Genomic DNA, 19,010 nt, shown 5'->3' with positions numbered 1-19,010 from the left:
ATTAGTGTATAACACACACACCCCCACACTCAGTCTAACATTAGTGTATAACACACACTCTCTCACACTCAAACTAACATTAGTGTATAACACACTCTCACACTCAGTCTAACATTAGTGTATAACACACTCTGACACTCAGTCTAACATTAGTGTATAACACACACTCTCTCACAGTCTAACATTAGTGTATAACACACGCTCTCACACTCAGTCTAACATTAGTGTATAGCACACTCTCACACACAGTGTAACATTAGTGTATAACACACACTCTCTCACACAAAGCGTAACATTAGTGTATAACACACACTCTCACACTCAGTCTAACATTAGTGTATAACACACTCTCTCTCACACTCAGTCTAACATTAGTGTATAACACTCTCTCACACTCAGTCTAACATTAGTGTATAACACACACTCTCTCACACACAGCGTAACATTAGTGTATAACACACACTCTCACACTCAGTCTAACATTAGTGCATAACACACTCTCTCTCACACTCAGTCTAACATTAGTGTATAACACACACTCTCTCACACTCAGTCTAACATTAGTGTATAACACACACTCTCTCACACACAGCGTAACATAGTGTATAACACACTCTCACACTCAGTCTAACATCAGTGTATCACACACTCTCACACTCAGTCTAACATTAGTGTATAACACACACACTCTCACACTCAGTCTAACATTACTGTATAACACACTCCCACACTCAGTCTAACATTAGTGTATAACACACACTCTCTCACACTCAAACTAACATTACTGTATAACACACTCTCTCTCACACTCAGTCTAACATTAGTGTATAACACACACTCTCACACACAGCGTAACATTAGTATATAACACACACTCTCACACTCAGTCTAACATTAGTGTATAACACACACTCCCACACTCAGTCTAACATTAGTGTATAACACACACTCTCACACTCAGTCTAACATTAGTGTATAACACACACTCTCACACTCAGTCTAACATTACTGTATAACACACTCCCACACTCAGTCTAACATTAGTGTATAACACACACTCTCTCACACTCAAACTAACATTACTGTATAACACACTCTCTCTCACACTCAGTCTAACATTAGTGTATAACACACACTCTCTCACACACAGCGTAACATTAGTATATAACACACACTCTCACACTCAGTCTAACATTAGTGTATAACACACACTCTCACACTCAGTCTAACATTAGTGTATAACACACACTCTCACACTCAGTCTAACATTACTGTATAACACACTCCCACACTCAGTCTAACATTACTGTATAACACACTCCCACACTCAGTCTAACATTACTGTATAACACACTCTGACACTCAGTCTAACATTAGTGTATAACACACACTCTCTCACACTCAGTCTAACATTAGTGTATAACACACGCTCACACTCAGTCTAACATTAGTGTATAACACACTCTCTCACACTCAGTCTAACATTAGCGTATAACACACTCTCTCACACTCAGTCTAACATTAGTGTATAACACACTCTCTCACACTCAGTCTAACATTAGTGTATAACACACACTCTCTCACACTCAGTCTAACATTAGTATATAACACACTCTCACACTCAGTCTAACATTACTGTATAACACACACACTCACACTCAGTCTATCATTAGTGTATAACACACTCCCACACTCAGTCTAACATTAGTGTATAACACACACACTCTCACACTCAAACTAACATTAGTGTATAACATTCTCTCACACTCAGTCTAACATTAGTGAATAACACACACTCTCTCACACTCAGTCTAACATTAGTGTATAACACACTCTCACACTCAGTCTAACATTAGTGTATAACACACACTCTCACACTCAGTCTAACATTAGTGTATAACACACTCTCACACTCAGTCTAACATTACTGTATAACACACACACTCACACTCAGTCTATCATTAGTGTATAACACACTCCCACACTCAGTCTAACATTAGTGTATAACACACACACTCTCACACTCAAACTAACATTAGTGTATAACATTCTCTCACACTCAGTCTAACATTAGTGAATAACACACACTCTCTCACACTCAGTCTAACATTAGTGTATAACACACACTCTCACACTCAGTCTAACATTAGTGTATAACACACTCTCTCACACACAGCGTAACATTAGTGTATAACACACTCTCTCACACTCAGTCTAACATTAGTGTATAACACACACTCTCTCACACTCAAACATTAGTGTATAACACACACTCTCACACTCATTCTAACATTAGTGTATAACACACTCTCACACACAGCGTAACATTAGTGTATAACACACTCTCTCACACTCGGTCTAACGTTAGTGTATAACACACACTCTCACACTCAGTCTAACATTAGTGTTTAACACACACTCTCTCATACTCAGTCTAACATTAGTGTATAACACACACTCTCACACTCAGTTTAACATTAGTGTATAACACACTCTCTCTCACACTCAGTCTAACATTAGTGTATAACACACACTTTCTCACACTCAGTGTAACATTAGTGTAGAACACACTCTCACAGTCAGTCTAACATTAGTGTATAACACACACTCTCTCACACTCAGTATAACATTAGTGTAGAACACACACTCTCTCACACTCAGTCTAACATTAGTGTATAACACACTCTCACACTCAGTCTAACATTAGTGTATAACACACACTCTCTCATACTCAGTCTAACATTAGTGTAGAACACACACTCTCTCACACTCAGTCTAACATTAGTGTAGAACACACTCTCTCACACTCAGTCTAACATCAGTGTAAAACACACACTCTCTCACACTCAGTCTAACATTAGTGTATAACACACACTCTCTCACACTCAGTCTAACATTAGTGTGTAACACACTCTCTCACACTCAGTCTAACATTAGTGTATAACACACACTCTCTCACACAGTCTAACATTAGTGTATAACACACATTCTCTCACACTCAGTCTAACATTTGTGTATCACACACTCTTGCACCTTGCCTGTCTCCTGTGGCAGGCTGGCTTTTGTGAATGATCTCTACATTGCTTGTCCAAGTAGCTGATTTCCAATGACACAATTCTTCTTTTAGTATTGGCAGGTGAGCAGAGATGCTGCAATCGCGATCAGCCTCAGTGTCCGTTCCACACTAGATTCGTCCATTAGGATTGCAGGTTTGGGCATGTCCACACAATAATGAGAAAAACGCCCTGGGCATTCGGTCAGAGCAGCAATGGTCAGCAAAAAGAAGCAGCTGTCAGTCTGCTGTCTGATACAAGGATGGTGCCGGGGGGAGAGAACAGATACACAAAGTACGGCTGGGACCAGTGTCCGTGGCGTGTTGGTGTGTTAGATAATGCTGGCACTTCGATTGAGCTCTGCCTGCAAGTTGTTATTGACGTTGGTGTTTCTGCGGGACAGGTTTGGGGTGGGGATGGGGATGAAGTTGTCACTGGGACAGCCATACTGTGTCAGAATCTCGATACACTCCTGACTTCCTGCTCTCCGAGCATATGACATCGGTGTGAGTCCCCGAGCATCCCGACTCTTCACATCGACTCCATACTGTAACGACAATGGCAAACAGCATCGCTGAGTGAACACAACACAGAACGGAGGCAAGGAGCAACAGGCTGGAGTCAGAGCAAATAAACCATCACCTGAAGCATTGGGAGGGATGAGAACAGCACGAGATAGAATAGGGAGCAACAGATCAGAGAAGAGACATTAAGAGGAAGGAAGAGAGTGAGTGAGGGAGGGTCAAAGAGGGAGAAGCACAGAGAGTAACAGCGAAGAATGAGAAAGGAAGGAAAGGTGGGGGAGAGTTGGATTAAGACATATATTATCGAATCCCTCCAGTGCAGAAGAGGCCATTCAGCCTTTCAAGTCAAGTCAATCCCACCCATGCCCTATTTCTGTAACACCACACATTTATCCTGCTAATCCAATCCTACTGGTACTAGGGGCAATTTAGCATGGCGAATCCACCTAACCCACACATCTTTAGACTGTGGGAGGAAACTGGAGCACCCGGAGAAAACCCACACAGATACAGGGAGAATGTGCAGGCTCCACACAGGCAGTGACCCAAGGCTAGAATTGAACCTGGGTCTCTGGCGCTGTGAAGCTGCAGTGTGAATCCACTGTGCCACCCATGCTGCCCGAACAGCAGGAGAGACTTTGAGCAAGGATGAAGGGAGAGAGGTAGTCAGGGAGGGAAGGGAGAGAGATGGAGTTAGATAGTGAAGGAGAGAGACAGAGGGAGATACCAAAGGAAAGCAAAGAGGGCAGTAGAATGAAAGAGAGAGGGAAGACACAAGAAAGGAAGAGAGAGGGAAGATTGACAGATAGAGGTAGTGACAGTAAAGCAGGTGGGACCAATTTTGATGCTTTATAAAAGCAAATACTACCCGGAGGAAAGGGTGATGTTGTCAAAAAATAGTCAACGTGATTGTTTCTTTTTTACATAGAATCTGAGAAATTAGGAGGAGACGGTCATTTGGCATTGGGATGTATGTGTGTGTGCGTGAGTGTGCGTGTGTGTGTCTGTGTGTGTGTGCATGTGAGTGAGAGTGTGTGTCTGTGAATGTGTGTCTGTGTGTGTGTGTGTGTGTGTGTATGTGAGTGTGTGTGTGTGTGTATGTGAGTGAGAGTGTGTGTCTGTGAATGTGTGTGTGTGTGTGTGTGTATGTGAGTGTGTGTGTGTGTGTATGTGAGTGTGTGTGTGTGTGTATGTGAGTGTATGTGAATTTGTGTGTGCGAGTATGTGTGAGACTGTGTGGGTGGGTGGGTGTGTGTGTGTGTGTGGGTGGGTGTGTGTGTGGGTGGGTGGGTGTGGGGAGGCCAGTGGGGGCGGTTGTGTGACTATGAGATCTGTGTCTATTCTGTAGGTCAAGTACAGCATGACACACTGCCCTGTTTCTTACCCATATGAGGAGCTGGGTTATGACGACATTCGCCATTGCACAGGAGAGGTGCAGCGAGGTCCGCCCATCTCCATCTCCATATGTCTCATTCACCTCTTCCTTGGTGCCGTGGGCAAGGAGCAGGACCACAAGTCGTAGATCATCCTCCACCACCGCGCGGAGCAGCTGCTGTCCCAGGGGGATGTCGGACTGTGGCAGGGCAGCCAGCAGAAGCTTCTGCTCATACTTAGCTCTGATCCAGCGCTCCTTCTCCTCTCTACAAGACAGACCATCGGGAAAGAAAACAGAGCATCAGGCACTGCTCCAATACTGACCCAATCTCCAAAAACAAAGCTCACACCATCAACACCAACTAACCATCAGGCCACAGAAAGTATTTCAAAGTTGCGGATATGGATTGGCTAAGATGATGCCAGAAATCTGTAACATACGTGGATAAGCCTACGAGAGGAGAGGCTGTACTTGACCTGGTACTGGCGAATGAACCAGGACAGGTGATGGATCTCTCGGTAGGGGAGCATCTTGGGAATGGTGACCATAATTCTATCTCCTTCACAATTGCATTGGAACGAGATAGGATCAGGCAGGCTAGGAAGGTGTTTGTCTGGAGTAAGGGGAAATACGAAGACGTCAGGAAGTTACTTGGACAAATAAACTGGAAGGAGGAGTTCTTAGGGAAAAGTACCAAAGGAAGGTGGCGGATATTCAAGGAATGTTTGTCTGGAGCTCTGCATGACAACGTTCCGATGAGACAAGGGGGTTTTGGTAGGTCGCGGGAACCGTGGTGCACGAAGGCTGTGTTGAACCTAGTCAGGAGGAAAAGGAAGGTGTACAAAAGGTTCAGGGAACTAGGAGATGTTAAGGATCTTGAGGAGTATAAGAATTGTAGAAAGGAGCTTAAAAGGGAAATTAGGAGAGCCAGAAGGGGTCATGAGAAGACCTTGGCGGGTAAGATTAAGGAGGATCCCAAGGCCTTCTATAAATATGTGAAAAGTAAAAGGATGAGAAGAGAAGGGATAGGACCTATAAAAGGTGAAGGGGGAAAGGTCTGTGTGGAACCAGAAGAAATGGCAGAGGTGCTCAATGAGTACTTTGCCTCAGTATTCACAGTGGAAACTGATCTGGGAGATTTTGACACGGATTTGCAGCAGATGGAAAAGATTGAGTATGTGGATATTAAGGAGGAGGATGTGTTAGAACTTTTGAATTCTATCAAGATAGATAAGTCGCCGGGACCAGATGGGATGTACCCCAGGATACTGTGGGAGGTGAGGGAAGTGATTGCAGAGCCCCTGGCGATGATCTTTGCGTCGTCAATGGCGATGGGAGAGGTTCCAGAAGATTGGAGGATTGCGGATGTAGTTCCTATTTTCAAGAAAGGGAACAGAGATAGCCTGGGAAATTACCGACCGGTGAGTCTGACCTCAGTGGTTGGTAAGCTGATGGAGAGGCTTCTGAGGGACAAGATTTACAAGCATTTGGGGAGGTTTGACATGATCAGAAACAGTCAGCATGGTTTTGTCAAGGGCAGGTCGTGCCTTACAAGCCTAGTTGAGTTCTTCGAAAATGTGACTGAACACATTGACGAAGGAAGTGCAGTGGACGTGGTGTACATGGACTTCAGCAAGGCGTTTGATAAGGTCCCCCATGCAAGACTTCTTGAGAAGGTGAGAGGGCATGGGATCCAAGGGCCTTTGGCCTTGTGGATCCAGAACTGGCTTGCCTGCAGAAGGCAGAGAGTGGTTGTGGATGGGTCTTTTTCTGCATGGAGGTCAGTCACCAGTGGAGTGCCCCAGGGATCTGTTCTAGGACCCTTGCTGTTTGTCATTTTCATAAATGACTTAGATGAGGAAGTGGAGGGATGGGTTAGTAAGTGCGCTGATGACACGAAGGTCGGTGGTGTTGTGGATGGTCTGGAAGGATGTCAAAAGTTGCAGCAGGACATAAATAGGATGCAGGACTGGGCGGAGAAGTGGCAGATGGACTTCAACGCGGATAAATGTGTAGTCGTCCATTTTGGCAGAACCAATGGGATGAACGAGTATACTATCAAGGGCAGGAATCTTAGTAGTGTTGAAGAGCAGAAGGATCTTGGGGTCCGGGTCCACAGGACTCTTAAATCGGCCTCGCAGGTGGAGGATGTGGTCAAGAAGGCGTATGGTGTACTGGCCTTCATTAATCGAGGGATTGAGTTTAGGAATCGGGATGTAATGCTGCAACTTTATAAGACCCTTGTCAGGCCTCATTTGGAGTACTGTGCGCAGTTCTGGTCGCCTCACTATAGGAAGGACGTAGAAGCTATTGAAAGGGTACAGAGGAGATTTACAAGGATGTTGCCTGGATTGGGAGGCATGCCTTATGAAGTTAGGTTGAGGGAACTGGGACTCTTTTCCCTGGAGAGACGAAGGTTGAGAGGCGACCTGATAGAGGTTTATAAAATGTTGAGAGGAATAGATAGGGTGGATTCTCAGAGGCTATTTCCCCGGGTTGAAATGGTCGCTACGAGAGGACACAGATTTAAGGTGCGGGGAGGCAAGTACAGAAGTGATGTTAGGGGTAAGTTTTTCACTCAGAGGGTGGTGAGTGAATGGAATCGGCTGCCGTCAGTGGCGGTGGAGGCGAACTCGCTGGGGTCTTTTAAAAGACTTCTGGATGAGTATATGGGATTTAATGGGATTGAGGGTTATAGATAGGTCTATAGATTGGTAGGTGTTGATGTGATCGGCGCAACTCGTGGGCCGAAGGGCCTGTTTGTGCTGTAGTGTTCTATGTTCTATGAGGAGAAATCTGCATGCTTGGATTACAGTGTAAGAACATGGAGGTAATATTGGAGCTGTACGTATTGGCGAGGCCACAGCTGGAGCACTGTGTGTACTTCTGGTTGTCTTGTGATAGCACAGGATGTGATGGCACTGGAGGGGATACAGAGGAGATTCACCAGGGTGCTGCCTGAGATGGAGCGTTTGAGCTATAAGGAGAGACTGGATAGACATGGATAAGATAGAAGCAGGGAAGTTGTTTCCACTGGCAGGTGAAACTAGAACTGGGGGGCATAGCCTCAAAATAAGGGGAAGCAGATTTAGGACTGAGTTGAGGAGGAACTTCTTCACACAAAGGGTTGTGAATCTGTGGAATTCCCTGCCCAGTGAAGCAGTTGAGGCTCCCTCATTGAATGTTTTTAAGGCAAGGATAGATAGGTTTTTGAACAGTAAAAGAATTAAGAGTTCTGGTGAGCGGGCGGGTAAGTGGAGCTGAGTCCATAAAAAGATCAGCCATGATTTTACTGAATGGTGGAGCAGGCTCGAGGGGCTGAATGGCCCACTCCTGCTCCTAGTTCTTTTGATTCTTTTCTCAAGAGCAGAGCAGGCTGAGGGGGTGGGGAACATGTGGTGTATAAGATTATGAGAGGCATGGACAGGTTGTTTAGGAGCAGCTGTTCCCCCTGGTTGAGGGGTCAATCACAATGTGGCAAAGCTTTAGGGTGAGGGGCAGGAGATCCAGAGGGGAATTGAGAAAAATAAATCACTCAGAGGGTGTGAGAATCTAGAATGCACTGCCTGGAACATACCTGTCCTGGAAGTGTCTGAGGGGGACAGTGTAGAGGGAGTTTTACTCTGTATCTAACCCCGTGCTGTACCTGTCCTGGGAGTGTTTGATGGGGGGGGGACAGTGTAGAGGGAGCTTTACTCTGTATCTAACCCCGTGCTGTATCTGTCCTGGGAGTGTTTGATGGGGGGACAGTGCAGAGGGAGCTTTACTCTGTATCTAACCCCGTGCTGTACCTGTCCTGGGAGTGTTTGATGGGGGGGGGACAGTGTAGAGGGAGCTTTACTCTGTATCTAACCCCGTGCTGTATCTGTCCTGGGAGTGTTTGATGGGGGGACAGTGTGGAGGGAGCTTTACTCTGTATCTAACCCCGTGCTGTACCTGTCCTGGGAGTGTTTGATGGGGGGACAGTGTGGAGGGAGCTTTACTCTGTATCTAACCCCATACTGTACCTGTCCTGGGAGTGTTTGATGGGGACAGTGCAGAGGGAGCTTTACTCTGTATCTAACCCCGTGCTGTACCTGTCCTTGGGAGTGTTTGATGGGGGGACAGTGTAGAGGGAGCTTTACTCTGTATCTAACCCCCTGCTGTATCTGTCCTGGGAATGTTCGATGGGGACAGTGTAGAGGGAGCTTTACTCTGTATCTAACCCCCTGCTGTATCTGTCCTGGGAATGTTCAATGGGGACAGTGTAGAGGGAGCTTTACTCTGTATCTAACCCCCTGCTGTACCTGTCCTGGGAGTGTTTGATGGGGGGACAGTGTAGAGGGAGCTTTACTCTGTATCTAACCCCGTGCTGGACCTGTCCTGGGAGTGTTTGATGGGGACAGTGTAGAGGGAGCTTTACTCTGTATCTAACCCCGTGCTGTACCTGTCCTGGGAGTGTTTGATGGGGACAGTGTAGAGGGAGCTTTACTCTGTATCTAACCCCCTGCTGTACCTGTCCTGGGAGTGTTTGCTATTATTTCTGTGTATCTGAAGTGGAAAGTGACACATGGGCAAAGTCTGCCGTTGGAGTTGGTGGTTTTATCTCCTGTTGGTCAGCACTGAGTTTCGGGACTCTGAGTGTATGATTCTTCTCCATTTCAGCCTCAATATTTGAGAAGAGCGAGTGTGTGATGGAGAACAGAATGAAACTTCCAGAGGTTTGTAAAGGTCAGGGATGTGAGCAGAGTGGAGCTTTGTGATCTCAGCTATCACTTTAACAAAGCGACGATGTGCACATTTTATCAGTAGCTCCCAATTCCGTCCAGCTCTTGTCTCTGTGTGTTTGCAGTGTCGCTAACAATGGCCCCCGTCGTTGAGCCACGATTTAACCTGCCCGAGGGAGTGTGGAATCGATCTAGCAGAATAATACACCCACACTGTCCAAGTCACTTTTCACAAAAAAGAAATCCATCTCGCTTCAGAACTCTTATCCATCTGTATCTGGATTAAAAAAATGGAATCAATACCGCCAGCTTCTAGGAGCATGCTCAGAACGCAGCTGACCTCTGACCTGTCTGCATGAACTGATAAGGGCTTACAGACGCCTGGCTGTTATGCTGGTGTCTGAATGAGTGACTGACAGCACCCGGGCCTGATAGCAACTAACAACGCACAGCTTTCAAGTACCAGCCCCTCCGAGACCACCCTCCAGCTTCTCAACGTCATTACAAATTAACCCTTTTAGGGCATGGAGTTATTGATAAGTGTGAATCCCTGATGGAGGGTTAGGAACAGGCACCGCTGAGGCAGAGAACAGTAACATGGTGTTTCTCTCCAGTAACTGAAACCCAGACATCATGAGTTCCAAATCCATTCAGGAATTGAATAAAGTGGGTCACTTGTGATTCAAAGCTTCAGGAAATTACTATAAAAACTCCTGAATTGTTAGAAAAATCCAACTAGGTCATTGATATCCTTCAGCGAAGACTAACGGCCATAACCACCTGTCTGGACCCACACGTGACTCCAGTCCCACACCTGTCTTTATTCGGTCATGGGATATGGGCAGTGGCAAGGCCAGCATCTATTGCCCATCCTCCATAGCTCTCAGACTGAGTGGCTTGCTCGATCATTCCAGAGAGTAGTTAAGAGTTATTCACACTGCTGTGGGTCTGAAGACACATAGAGGCCAGACTCACATTTCCTTCGCGCCTTCCATTATCTCAGAACGTACAGGAGTGGTTCACAGTTTAGGAACTACTTTCAATTTGCTGTCATTGTTGTCTGTGGATTAACATGGGCATCAATCTGCACACAGAAAAATCCCACGCAGAGAATGTGGGCAATAGACAGTAATGCTGCTTTTGGGGAAGTTTCATCAGCAGTGGGTCACTACCCTCCATCCACAGATAGAGTTCAGGCAAATATTTATCACAGGAACAGATACTCTCACATTCCACACAGGAAGAGGAGCACATTCCCATGTTGTTGTTACTTCCACCTATCCCATTGCTGCATGCCCCTTCGTCACCGTCACCCATCGTCACCATCACCGTCACCCAGTACGTTGTCACCCAATCACGGGCACCCAGTCCATCATCACTGTCACTGTGTCCATCGTCACGGTTGCTGAGTCCATCTTGGTGGTTATTTTCCAGACGTCGCTGGATTCCAGGGAAGTGCCGGAAGATTGGAAAACGGCTAATGTTACGCCGTTGTTTAAGAAGGGTGCCAGGCAAAAGGCGGGGAATTATAGGCTGGTTAGTTTAACGTCTGTGGTAGGTAAAATGTTAGAATCCGTCATTAAGGAGGAAATTGTGAGGCATCTTGAAGGGAATTGCTTGATAGAGCGGGCGCAGAAAGGGAAGTCGTGTCTGACAAATTTACTGGAGTTCTATGAGGATGTGTCTAGGGCAGTGGATAGAGGAGAGCCGGTGGATGTGGTCTTTCTAGATTTTCAGAAGGCGTTTGACAAAGTACCTCACAAGAGGTTATTGCAGAAGGTCGGGGGACATGGAGTTGGGGGTAGGGTGTTAGCGTGGATAGAGGATTGGTTGTCAAATAGGAGGCAGAGAGTGGGGGTCAACGGGTGCTATTCGGATTGGCGGATGGTGACTAGTGGAGTGCCCCAGGGGTCGGTGCTGGGGCCTCAGCTTTTTACCATTTATATAGATGATCTGGAGGAGGGAACCGAGTGTAGGGTGTCGAAATTTGCTGATGACACCAAGATTGGGGGAACGGCAAATTGTGCGGAGGGTGTGGAGAGTCTGCAGAAGGGTCTAGATAGGCTGGGCGAATGGGCCAGGAAATGGCAAATGGAATTTAATGTTGGCAAGTGTGAGGTGGTCCACTTTGGTAAGAAGAATGGTAGGAAGGACTATTACTTACGTGGCGAAAAACTGCAGCAGGCGACAGTGCAGAGGGACCTCGGGGTCCTTGTGCATGAGTCGCAAAAACCCAGCTTGCAGGTGCAGCAGGTGGTCAGGAAGGCGAATGGGATGCTGGCCTTCATAGCGAGGGGGATTGAATGTAAAAGTAGGGAGGTCTTGCTGCAGCTGTATAGGGCATTGGTGAGGCCGCAGCTGGAGTACTGTGTGCAGTTTTGGGCGCCGCACCTGCGCAAAGATATTTTGGCCTTGGAGGGAGTGCAGAGGAGGTTTACTAGGCTGATACCGGAGTTGAGGGGGTTGAGCTATGAGGAGAGGCTGAATAAACTAGGCTTGTACTCGTTGGAGTTTAGAAGAATGAGGGGAGATCTCATTGAGACGTATAAGATGATGAATGGGATGGATAGGATAGAGGTGGAGAGACTCTTCCCGCTCAAAAAAGACAGTAGGACTAGGGGGCACAGCCTCAAGATAAAGGGGGGGCGCGGTTTAGAACGGAGTTGAGGAGGAACTTCTTCACTCAAAGGGTGGTGAATCTCTGGAATTCTCTGCCCGTTGAAGTGGTGGAGGCTGCCTCGCTAAATATTTTTAAGACGCGGGTTGATGGGTTTTTGATAGGCAAGGGGATTAAGGGTTATGGGGAGAGGGCGGGAAGGTGGAACTGAGCCACGACAGATCAGCCATGATCTTATTGAATGGCGGGGCAGGCTCGGAGGGCTAGATGGCCTACTCCTGCTCCTATTTCTTATGTTCTTATGTTCTTATGTCGCCCAGCCATTGGTCACTATTGCCCAGTCCATCGTCACCGAGTCCATTGTCACCGTCACCCTGTCTATCTGGAATTATGAATCTATTGATGACCATAAACCATTGTCGATTGTCGAAAAAACCCATCTGGTTCACTGATGTCCTTTAAGGAAGGAAATCTGCCATCCTTACCCGATCTGGCCTACATGTGACTCCAGAGCCACAGCAATGCGATTGGCTCTTAACTGCCCTTCGTCAACTAGGGATGGGCAATAGGTCCTGGCCAGCCAGCGACGTCCATGTATCACGAATGTGTTTTCTCGACAATTGACAAATATTTCATGGTCATCAGTAGATAATCTTAATTTCAATTTTTAAAAAATTCAAATTCCATCATCTGCCGTGGTGGGATTCGAACCCAGGTCCCCAGAACATTAGCTGAGTTTCTGGATTAATAATCTAGCGATAACACCACTAGACCTTCGCCTTGTGAATATACCCGTCAGGTAACCCCATGTGAGCAAAATTTAGATTACCGTCTTTCTATTATATTCCTTGTAACCAGCAGTACTTTACAATAACCTAGATTAAATTGCATTTGTCAATGCAGAAAACACAAAACATGCTCAGAGATCGTGTGGAAGTGAAGATTCTGGCAAAAATGAAGAACTTAAGTAAATAATAAGAGAAAAATGAATTGGATAAATTAATTAATGTGACTAAAATTCAACACATTGTGCCCAGCATCCCTGCACTTTTAAAGAAAACTCCAAACAAAATAAAGAAAGATTCATCTGTGGCTGACTGGGTGAGTTCAGTATAATAATAGAATAAAAGAAAACTGTTACAATGTTGAGTTGCACAGCAATAAGCTTAAGGATTTGGTGTCTTTGGAAACCAGGAAAGGGTGACCAAAAGGTTGATGAAAAAGGGAAAAGGTAGAACTTGAGTGTAAACTTCCAGGTATACAGATTGTGAGCATCTTAACTAGTACACGAAAAGGAAGAGAGTAGCTAAAGTGAACATTATTCCCTGAGGAGCTGAGACAGGAGAACTATGATGGGAAATGGTGAAATAATATTGAACAAATACTTTGCATCTGCCTTTACAGTAGCAGACACAAGAACTAGAGGGTAACTCAGGGGCCAATAAGAGTGAAGAAATTAAGATAGTTAACATCGGCAAAGAAAAACTATTGGAAAAACTAAAGAGACCAAAATCTGACAAATCCCCAAGACCTGATGGCCTAAACCCCAGGGTTCTAAAAGAGATAGCTACAGAGATAGCAGATGCACTGGTTAAGATTTTCCAAAGATTTTAGAATGGTTAAGAAGATTGCAAGATAACCAATGAAAGGAATGAGAGAGAAAACAGGGAACTCCAGGCCATTTAGACTCACATTAGTCAACAGGAAAATGTTGCAATCTATTATTAAGGAAGTCTAAATAAGGTACTTTGAAAATCATAATCTGATCAGACAAAATCAACCTGGTTTTACAATAGGTAAATCATGTTTGACAAAGTCATTGGAGTAGGACAGATGAAGGGGAACCAGTCCATGTACTTGACTTGGATTTCAAAACAACATTCACTAAGGTTCTACCCAAAAGGTTAATATGCAGGATCTGGAGATGGGGTAATATACTACATTGGATAGAGGATTGGTTAATTGACAGGAAGCAGAGAGTGAGGTTAAACAGGCATTTTCAATATGGCAGGTTAGGATGAGACCAGTACTGCAAGTGCTCAGGCCTCAGCTATTTATTGTGCTAGTCTGCTTTGCTTTTCCCCCATTCTAATTCTTGTAATTTCTAGACTATTCTTCATTCTGTTGCTGCCTGACCCTCAAGAGTTTTCTACTTTGGTTCCTCCCCTCTTGCCAAATTCAAACGCTTCCCAAGTTCAATCTCCCTGTGCGGACACTGGCCGCAGCCCCACTCAGGTATAACCCTCCTGGACAGCAGACGTCCCTCCTGCCCCAAACCTGATCCCAGTTTCCATATTCACCAAATGAGAACTGGATTAACCCAGAGATTATTGCCTTTGAGGTTTATCTCTTTAATCTTTCTCATAGCTCCTGAAACTCTGCTTGGGGTTCCTCAACTCTTTTCTTATTGACATCATTGATTTGAAACACAACCTCTGGCTGTTTCTCTCCCTGTTGGAGATTGTTCCCGCTGTTGCAGTGAGTTCCTTCATCCTATTCCTTTAACTGTTACGAGATTCATATTCTCACTGAACATCAGTACGTAGCACTTTCACCGCACGCTCTTTAACTCGAGATGGCCACTTAATGCAGCCTTGCCAATGATGCCTCATACTGAAACAACCAGGAGCAGAAAGGTTGGCTCATTTCCCTATCCTAGGGCACTGGGTTCAGGTGTATGTGGCATCCCAAACGATCCTCGCTCCCCTCACGCTCCCACCCCCTGGACTGGATGGTACAGATCCATGTCACGCCTTCTCCCAATGGACTATCTCTGCAGTTTGCTGCTTCATTGAAACTGTGACTCTTCAAGTGTCATCTTCATCTCAAAGCTCCTCATTTCCTGCAATATCTTCAGATATTTCCATTCCTCACTCAGGAAAGACCAGCTGCATACCAAAATCAGAAAACAGAACGTATGTTTCATTGCATCTGTTCCTGAGAGACTGGGATCAGAGGGCAGCATCTCAGAGTGAGGGAGGGGGCGGATAGGCCATTGGAGACAGAGATGAGGAGGGATTTCTTCTCAGAGGGGAGTGAATCTGTGGAATTCTTTCCCGCAGAGGGCTGTAGAGACTGGGTCGTTAAGGATGTCCCAGGCTGAGACAGGCAGATATTTAATCAGGAAGGGAACTGAGGGTTATGGGGATAGAACCATAGAACCATAGAAAATTACAGCACAGAAACAGGCCTTTTGGCCCTTCTTGTCTGTGCCAAACCATTTTTTGCCTAATCTCACTGACCTGCACTTGGGCCGCATCCCTCCATACCCCTCTCATCCATGATAAGGACAAGGCGGGAAAGTGGAGTTGAGGATTATCACATCAGATCAGTCATGATCCCACTGGATGGGAGAGCAGACTCGATGGGCTGAATGGCCATCCATCGTATGTATGTGGTGTTGTAGGTAAGGTTGGTATTTATTGCCTTTTCCTGCTTGCCCTGTAAAGGTGCTAGTGGGCCTGGCTCTGGAGCTGGAGCAGTCCACATGGTAAAGGTTCTCTCTCATTCACTCAGCACTCTTACCCTGTTATTCTATTTAGTGCCATGTGGCTTTAACAGTGCAGCCTGCGCACTTAGTAACGTTTCAGCCTGGGCAAAATCTAGAACCGGGGCACAGTTTCAGAGTAAGGGCTCTTCCACTGAAGGTAGCGGATTTTTTTTTCCCTCAGATGGTCTTAGAATTCTCTTCCACAGAGAGCAGTGGAGGCACTGAATATCTTCAAGGCTCAGTTAGATAGATTCTTGATTGACAAGGGAGTCAAGGGTTATGGGAACAGACAGGAAAATGGAGTTCAGACTGGGGGGGTGGGAGCGTGGGGGGTGTGTGAAGGGGCCGATGATCGGGAGAGGGAGGTAGGAAGAGAAGTGTCGAATCTGATTGGGAGTGGGGAGGACGGGGCCACTGAGACCCCCATGGTGGGCTGGGCTGGGGTGGAGATTTTAAAGAAGGTGCTTCGATCTCTGTGCAGCTGGGTTTTGCCGGTGTGTTGCTGCCCCGACCCCCCGTATGCCCCCCAGTTTCTTCTGGCAGTTTGTGGTTTGCTCCGGAGAGAAAACTGAGCACTTTCTCCAGGGAGAAACACCCCGACTTTCTCGCTGGAAACACTCTGCCGACGCGTGGTAAGATTTTACCCCGTGTGTCTCTTTAAAGGTGCAGCCTGTACACACACACTCTGTAATCTGAATCTTGTCCCTTTAACAGTGCATCTTGCAGATTCACTCTGTATGCAGCCCTCAGTAATAGGGACCCTATAATTAGAATTAATATCAAGCTTCAGTTAGCTGACTGGAGACATTCCAAAGGCTGGGATTTGGGAAGTGCCGTAACTACTGATTAATTAGTTCCTAACACATTTTAATAGGGAAACACAAATCACTTACCTCTGCTGCCCTCTTTGCTGTGAGCCTTTTAATGTGAATGGAATTGGAATGAGAGTCTGTGAGTGTACATTACCAGAAGCCAGCAGGGATTCAGTGCTTACAGCCCAAAGACTGGCCAACTGCCAATACTGAGTAAGACCCTTACATTCAGTGACTGGAGTGAGCCACTCACCACTGCGAAGCAGACTGAACAATAACAGAAGATTCCTCTCAGTTCCAGTAAAATTTGCACTTAATTAGATGATCAATTTATCAGATTTGATGGATAGTGCAGCACACGCCTGCAAAAATGCAGGATTCCCAAATATGTGGAGGCCATGTATGTATATAAACAACTCATTACTGCACACACATGTACAAACACACACTCAAAAACACACACCTTACTGTCCCCAGCCCCATGACTGTATGAATATGGAGAACAGAATTTTAGATGGTTTGGAGGTGACAAGGGTGTGGGTGAGGGTTTCGGCAGCAGATGAATTGAGGCACGGTGGAGTCCGGTAATGTTACAGAGGGGGAAGGTGGCAGATTTTTTGGCAGGGAGGATGTGAATCAGAAGTTCAGCTCACGGTAGATAGACTGCCCATGTTACATACTGTTAGAAACAGTCAGAGAGAAGTGGAGGCCCTGTCTAAGAACATAAGAACCTAAGACCTAGGAGCAGGAATGGGCCATCTGGCCCCTCCAGCCTGTTCCGCCATTCAATAAGATCATGGCTGATCTTTTCATGGACTCAGCTCCACTTACCCGCCTGCTCACCATAACCCTTAATTCCTTTACTGCTCAAAAATTTATCTATCCTTGCCTTAAAAACATTCAATGAGGGAGCCTCAACTGGGCAGGGAATTCCACAGATTCACAACCCTTTATGCAAAGAAGTTCCTCCTCAACTCAGTCCTAAATCTGCTCCCCCTTATTTTGAGGCTATGTCCCCTAGTTCTAGTTTCACCCGCCAGTGGAAACAACTTCCCTGCTTCTATCTTATCTATTCTCTTCATAATCTTATATGTTTCTATATGATCTCCCCTCATTCTTCTGAATTACAATGAGTGTAAGGAACTGGACAAGTCTCGGAGCAAATCAGAGTCAGTGGAGAGATTGAAAAGAATTTCAGCCTTAACCTATAACTAGTGATCCTCCCTCGATAAGTACATCCCCAAACAGGCGGCCCTATCACAGACACCCCGCAACTCCAAATACTTCACACCAGAGATACAGGAACACAAACTGCGGAAAAATCACCGACATGGAAATGATTATTACTCTAGTCATCAAATGGTTAATTCAGGCTGGGAAATATTCCTTTCTCCTCGCTCTGTCTCACATTCATGGCATACCCACCATATTGTGGTCCCCTTCCCCAATACTGAAGTCTGACACCAGCTCTACATCTCAATCAACTGGAAAGCAAGAACAGACTAATTATCAAGGCACGAGGAGAGAGAGGAAGTGGTGTAAATGCTCAGGACAATAGGGGTTGAAATGAGCAGTTTCTCCCCCGGAGTGCTCCCAGCTGAATGGCCACAGTCAGGGACAAACTGCATTGTCTCATTAACAACAAAAGGATCTTTGCACAATCGCCACCAAAATCCAAATTCTGTCTTACAAATTTACAGCCCCGGATGACACATTACCAGGCCCTTACAGGGAAAAGAACGCAAACAAAAGCTCTCCTTCGCAGCAGGGGGCCATCATTGCTTGATTCTAGGGAAGTACACTGCACACTATAAACTTGCACAGAATGCTGCCTTCAAAGCAAGAGGTCAGAACCTTCAAAGGTTGCTAAGGAGCTGGAATGAACACTTCCCAAATGATTCTCTTGCCTGCTGGCTGCGAGGGCTCCTGCAAAGATGTTTTCAATGTCCCTGCTCCTTGCAGCATCTGAGCTGCCGACACTGGCCTAGATGATGTGAACTGAAGATAGAGATTGGCTGGGTGTGTGCATGTGTGTGTGTGTGTGAGTGTGTGTGTGTGTGAGTGTGTGTGTGTGTGTTTGAGAGAGAGTATGTGTGTGTGTGTGCTTGTGAGTGGTGAGTGGTGTGTGTGTGAGTGAGTGTGTGTGTGTCTGTGAGTGGTGTGTGTGAGTGTGAGTGGTATGTGTGTGAGTGGTGTGTGTGCGTGTGTGTGTGAGAGAGAGTGTGTGTGTGTGTGAGTATGTGTGTGACTGGCTGTGCAGCTGTGGTTGTGTGTGACTGTCTGATTGTGGTATATATATAGGTGTATGCAGTGTGCGTGGGCTTGTGATTGGTTGAAGTATGAGCCATTCAGGCACAAATAGAATAACAACTACACAAGGGGTTTGTTCCAGAACTATCCGGGTCCTAGCCAAGCATTTCAAGTACAGTTACC

The 19,010-nt window shown here is 46.0% G+C and overlaps 1 protein-coding gene across 2 annotated transcripts in view; it reads right to left on the bottom strand.

The window, feature by feature from the left end:
- Positions 1–68: 68 nt before the first annotated feature.
- Positions 69–19,010, bottom strand: part of agap3 (ArfGAP with GTPase domain, ankyrin repeat and PH domain 3) — a 715,466-nt gene continuing 696,524 nt past the window's right edge. For both annotated transcript variants that reach the window (XM_080194795.1, XM_080194794.1), the window contains exons 15-16: positions 4,962–5,217; positions 69–3,600 (exon numbers count right to left, since the gene is read on the bottom strand). In XM_080194795.1, the coding sequence (XP_080050921.1) occupies positions 3,385–3,600; positions 4,962–5,217 (472 nt within the window). In that variant the 3' untranslated portion in view covers positions 69–3,384. The remainder of the gene's footprint in view (positions 3,601–4,961; positions 5,218–19,010) is intronic.

The sequence above is a fragment of the Carcharhinus amblyrhynchos genome, chromosome 8 (assembly GCF_965287045.1).
Source record: "Carcharhinus amblyrhynchos chromosome 8, sCarAmb.v2.hapA, whole genome shotgun sequence".
NCBI classification, from domain to species: Eukaryota; Metazoa; Chordata; class Chondrichthyes; order Carcharhiniformes; family Carcharhinidae; genus Carcharhinus; species Carcharhinus amblyrhynchos.
This window is presented reverse-complemented; position numbering and strand designations above follow the sequence as displayed.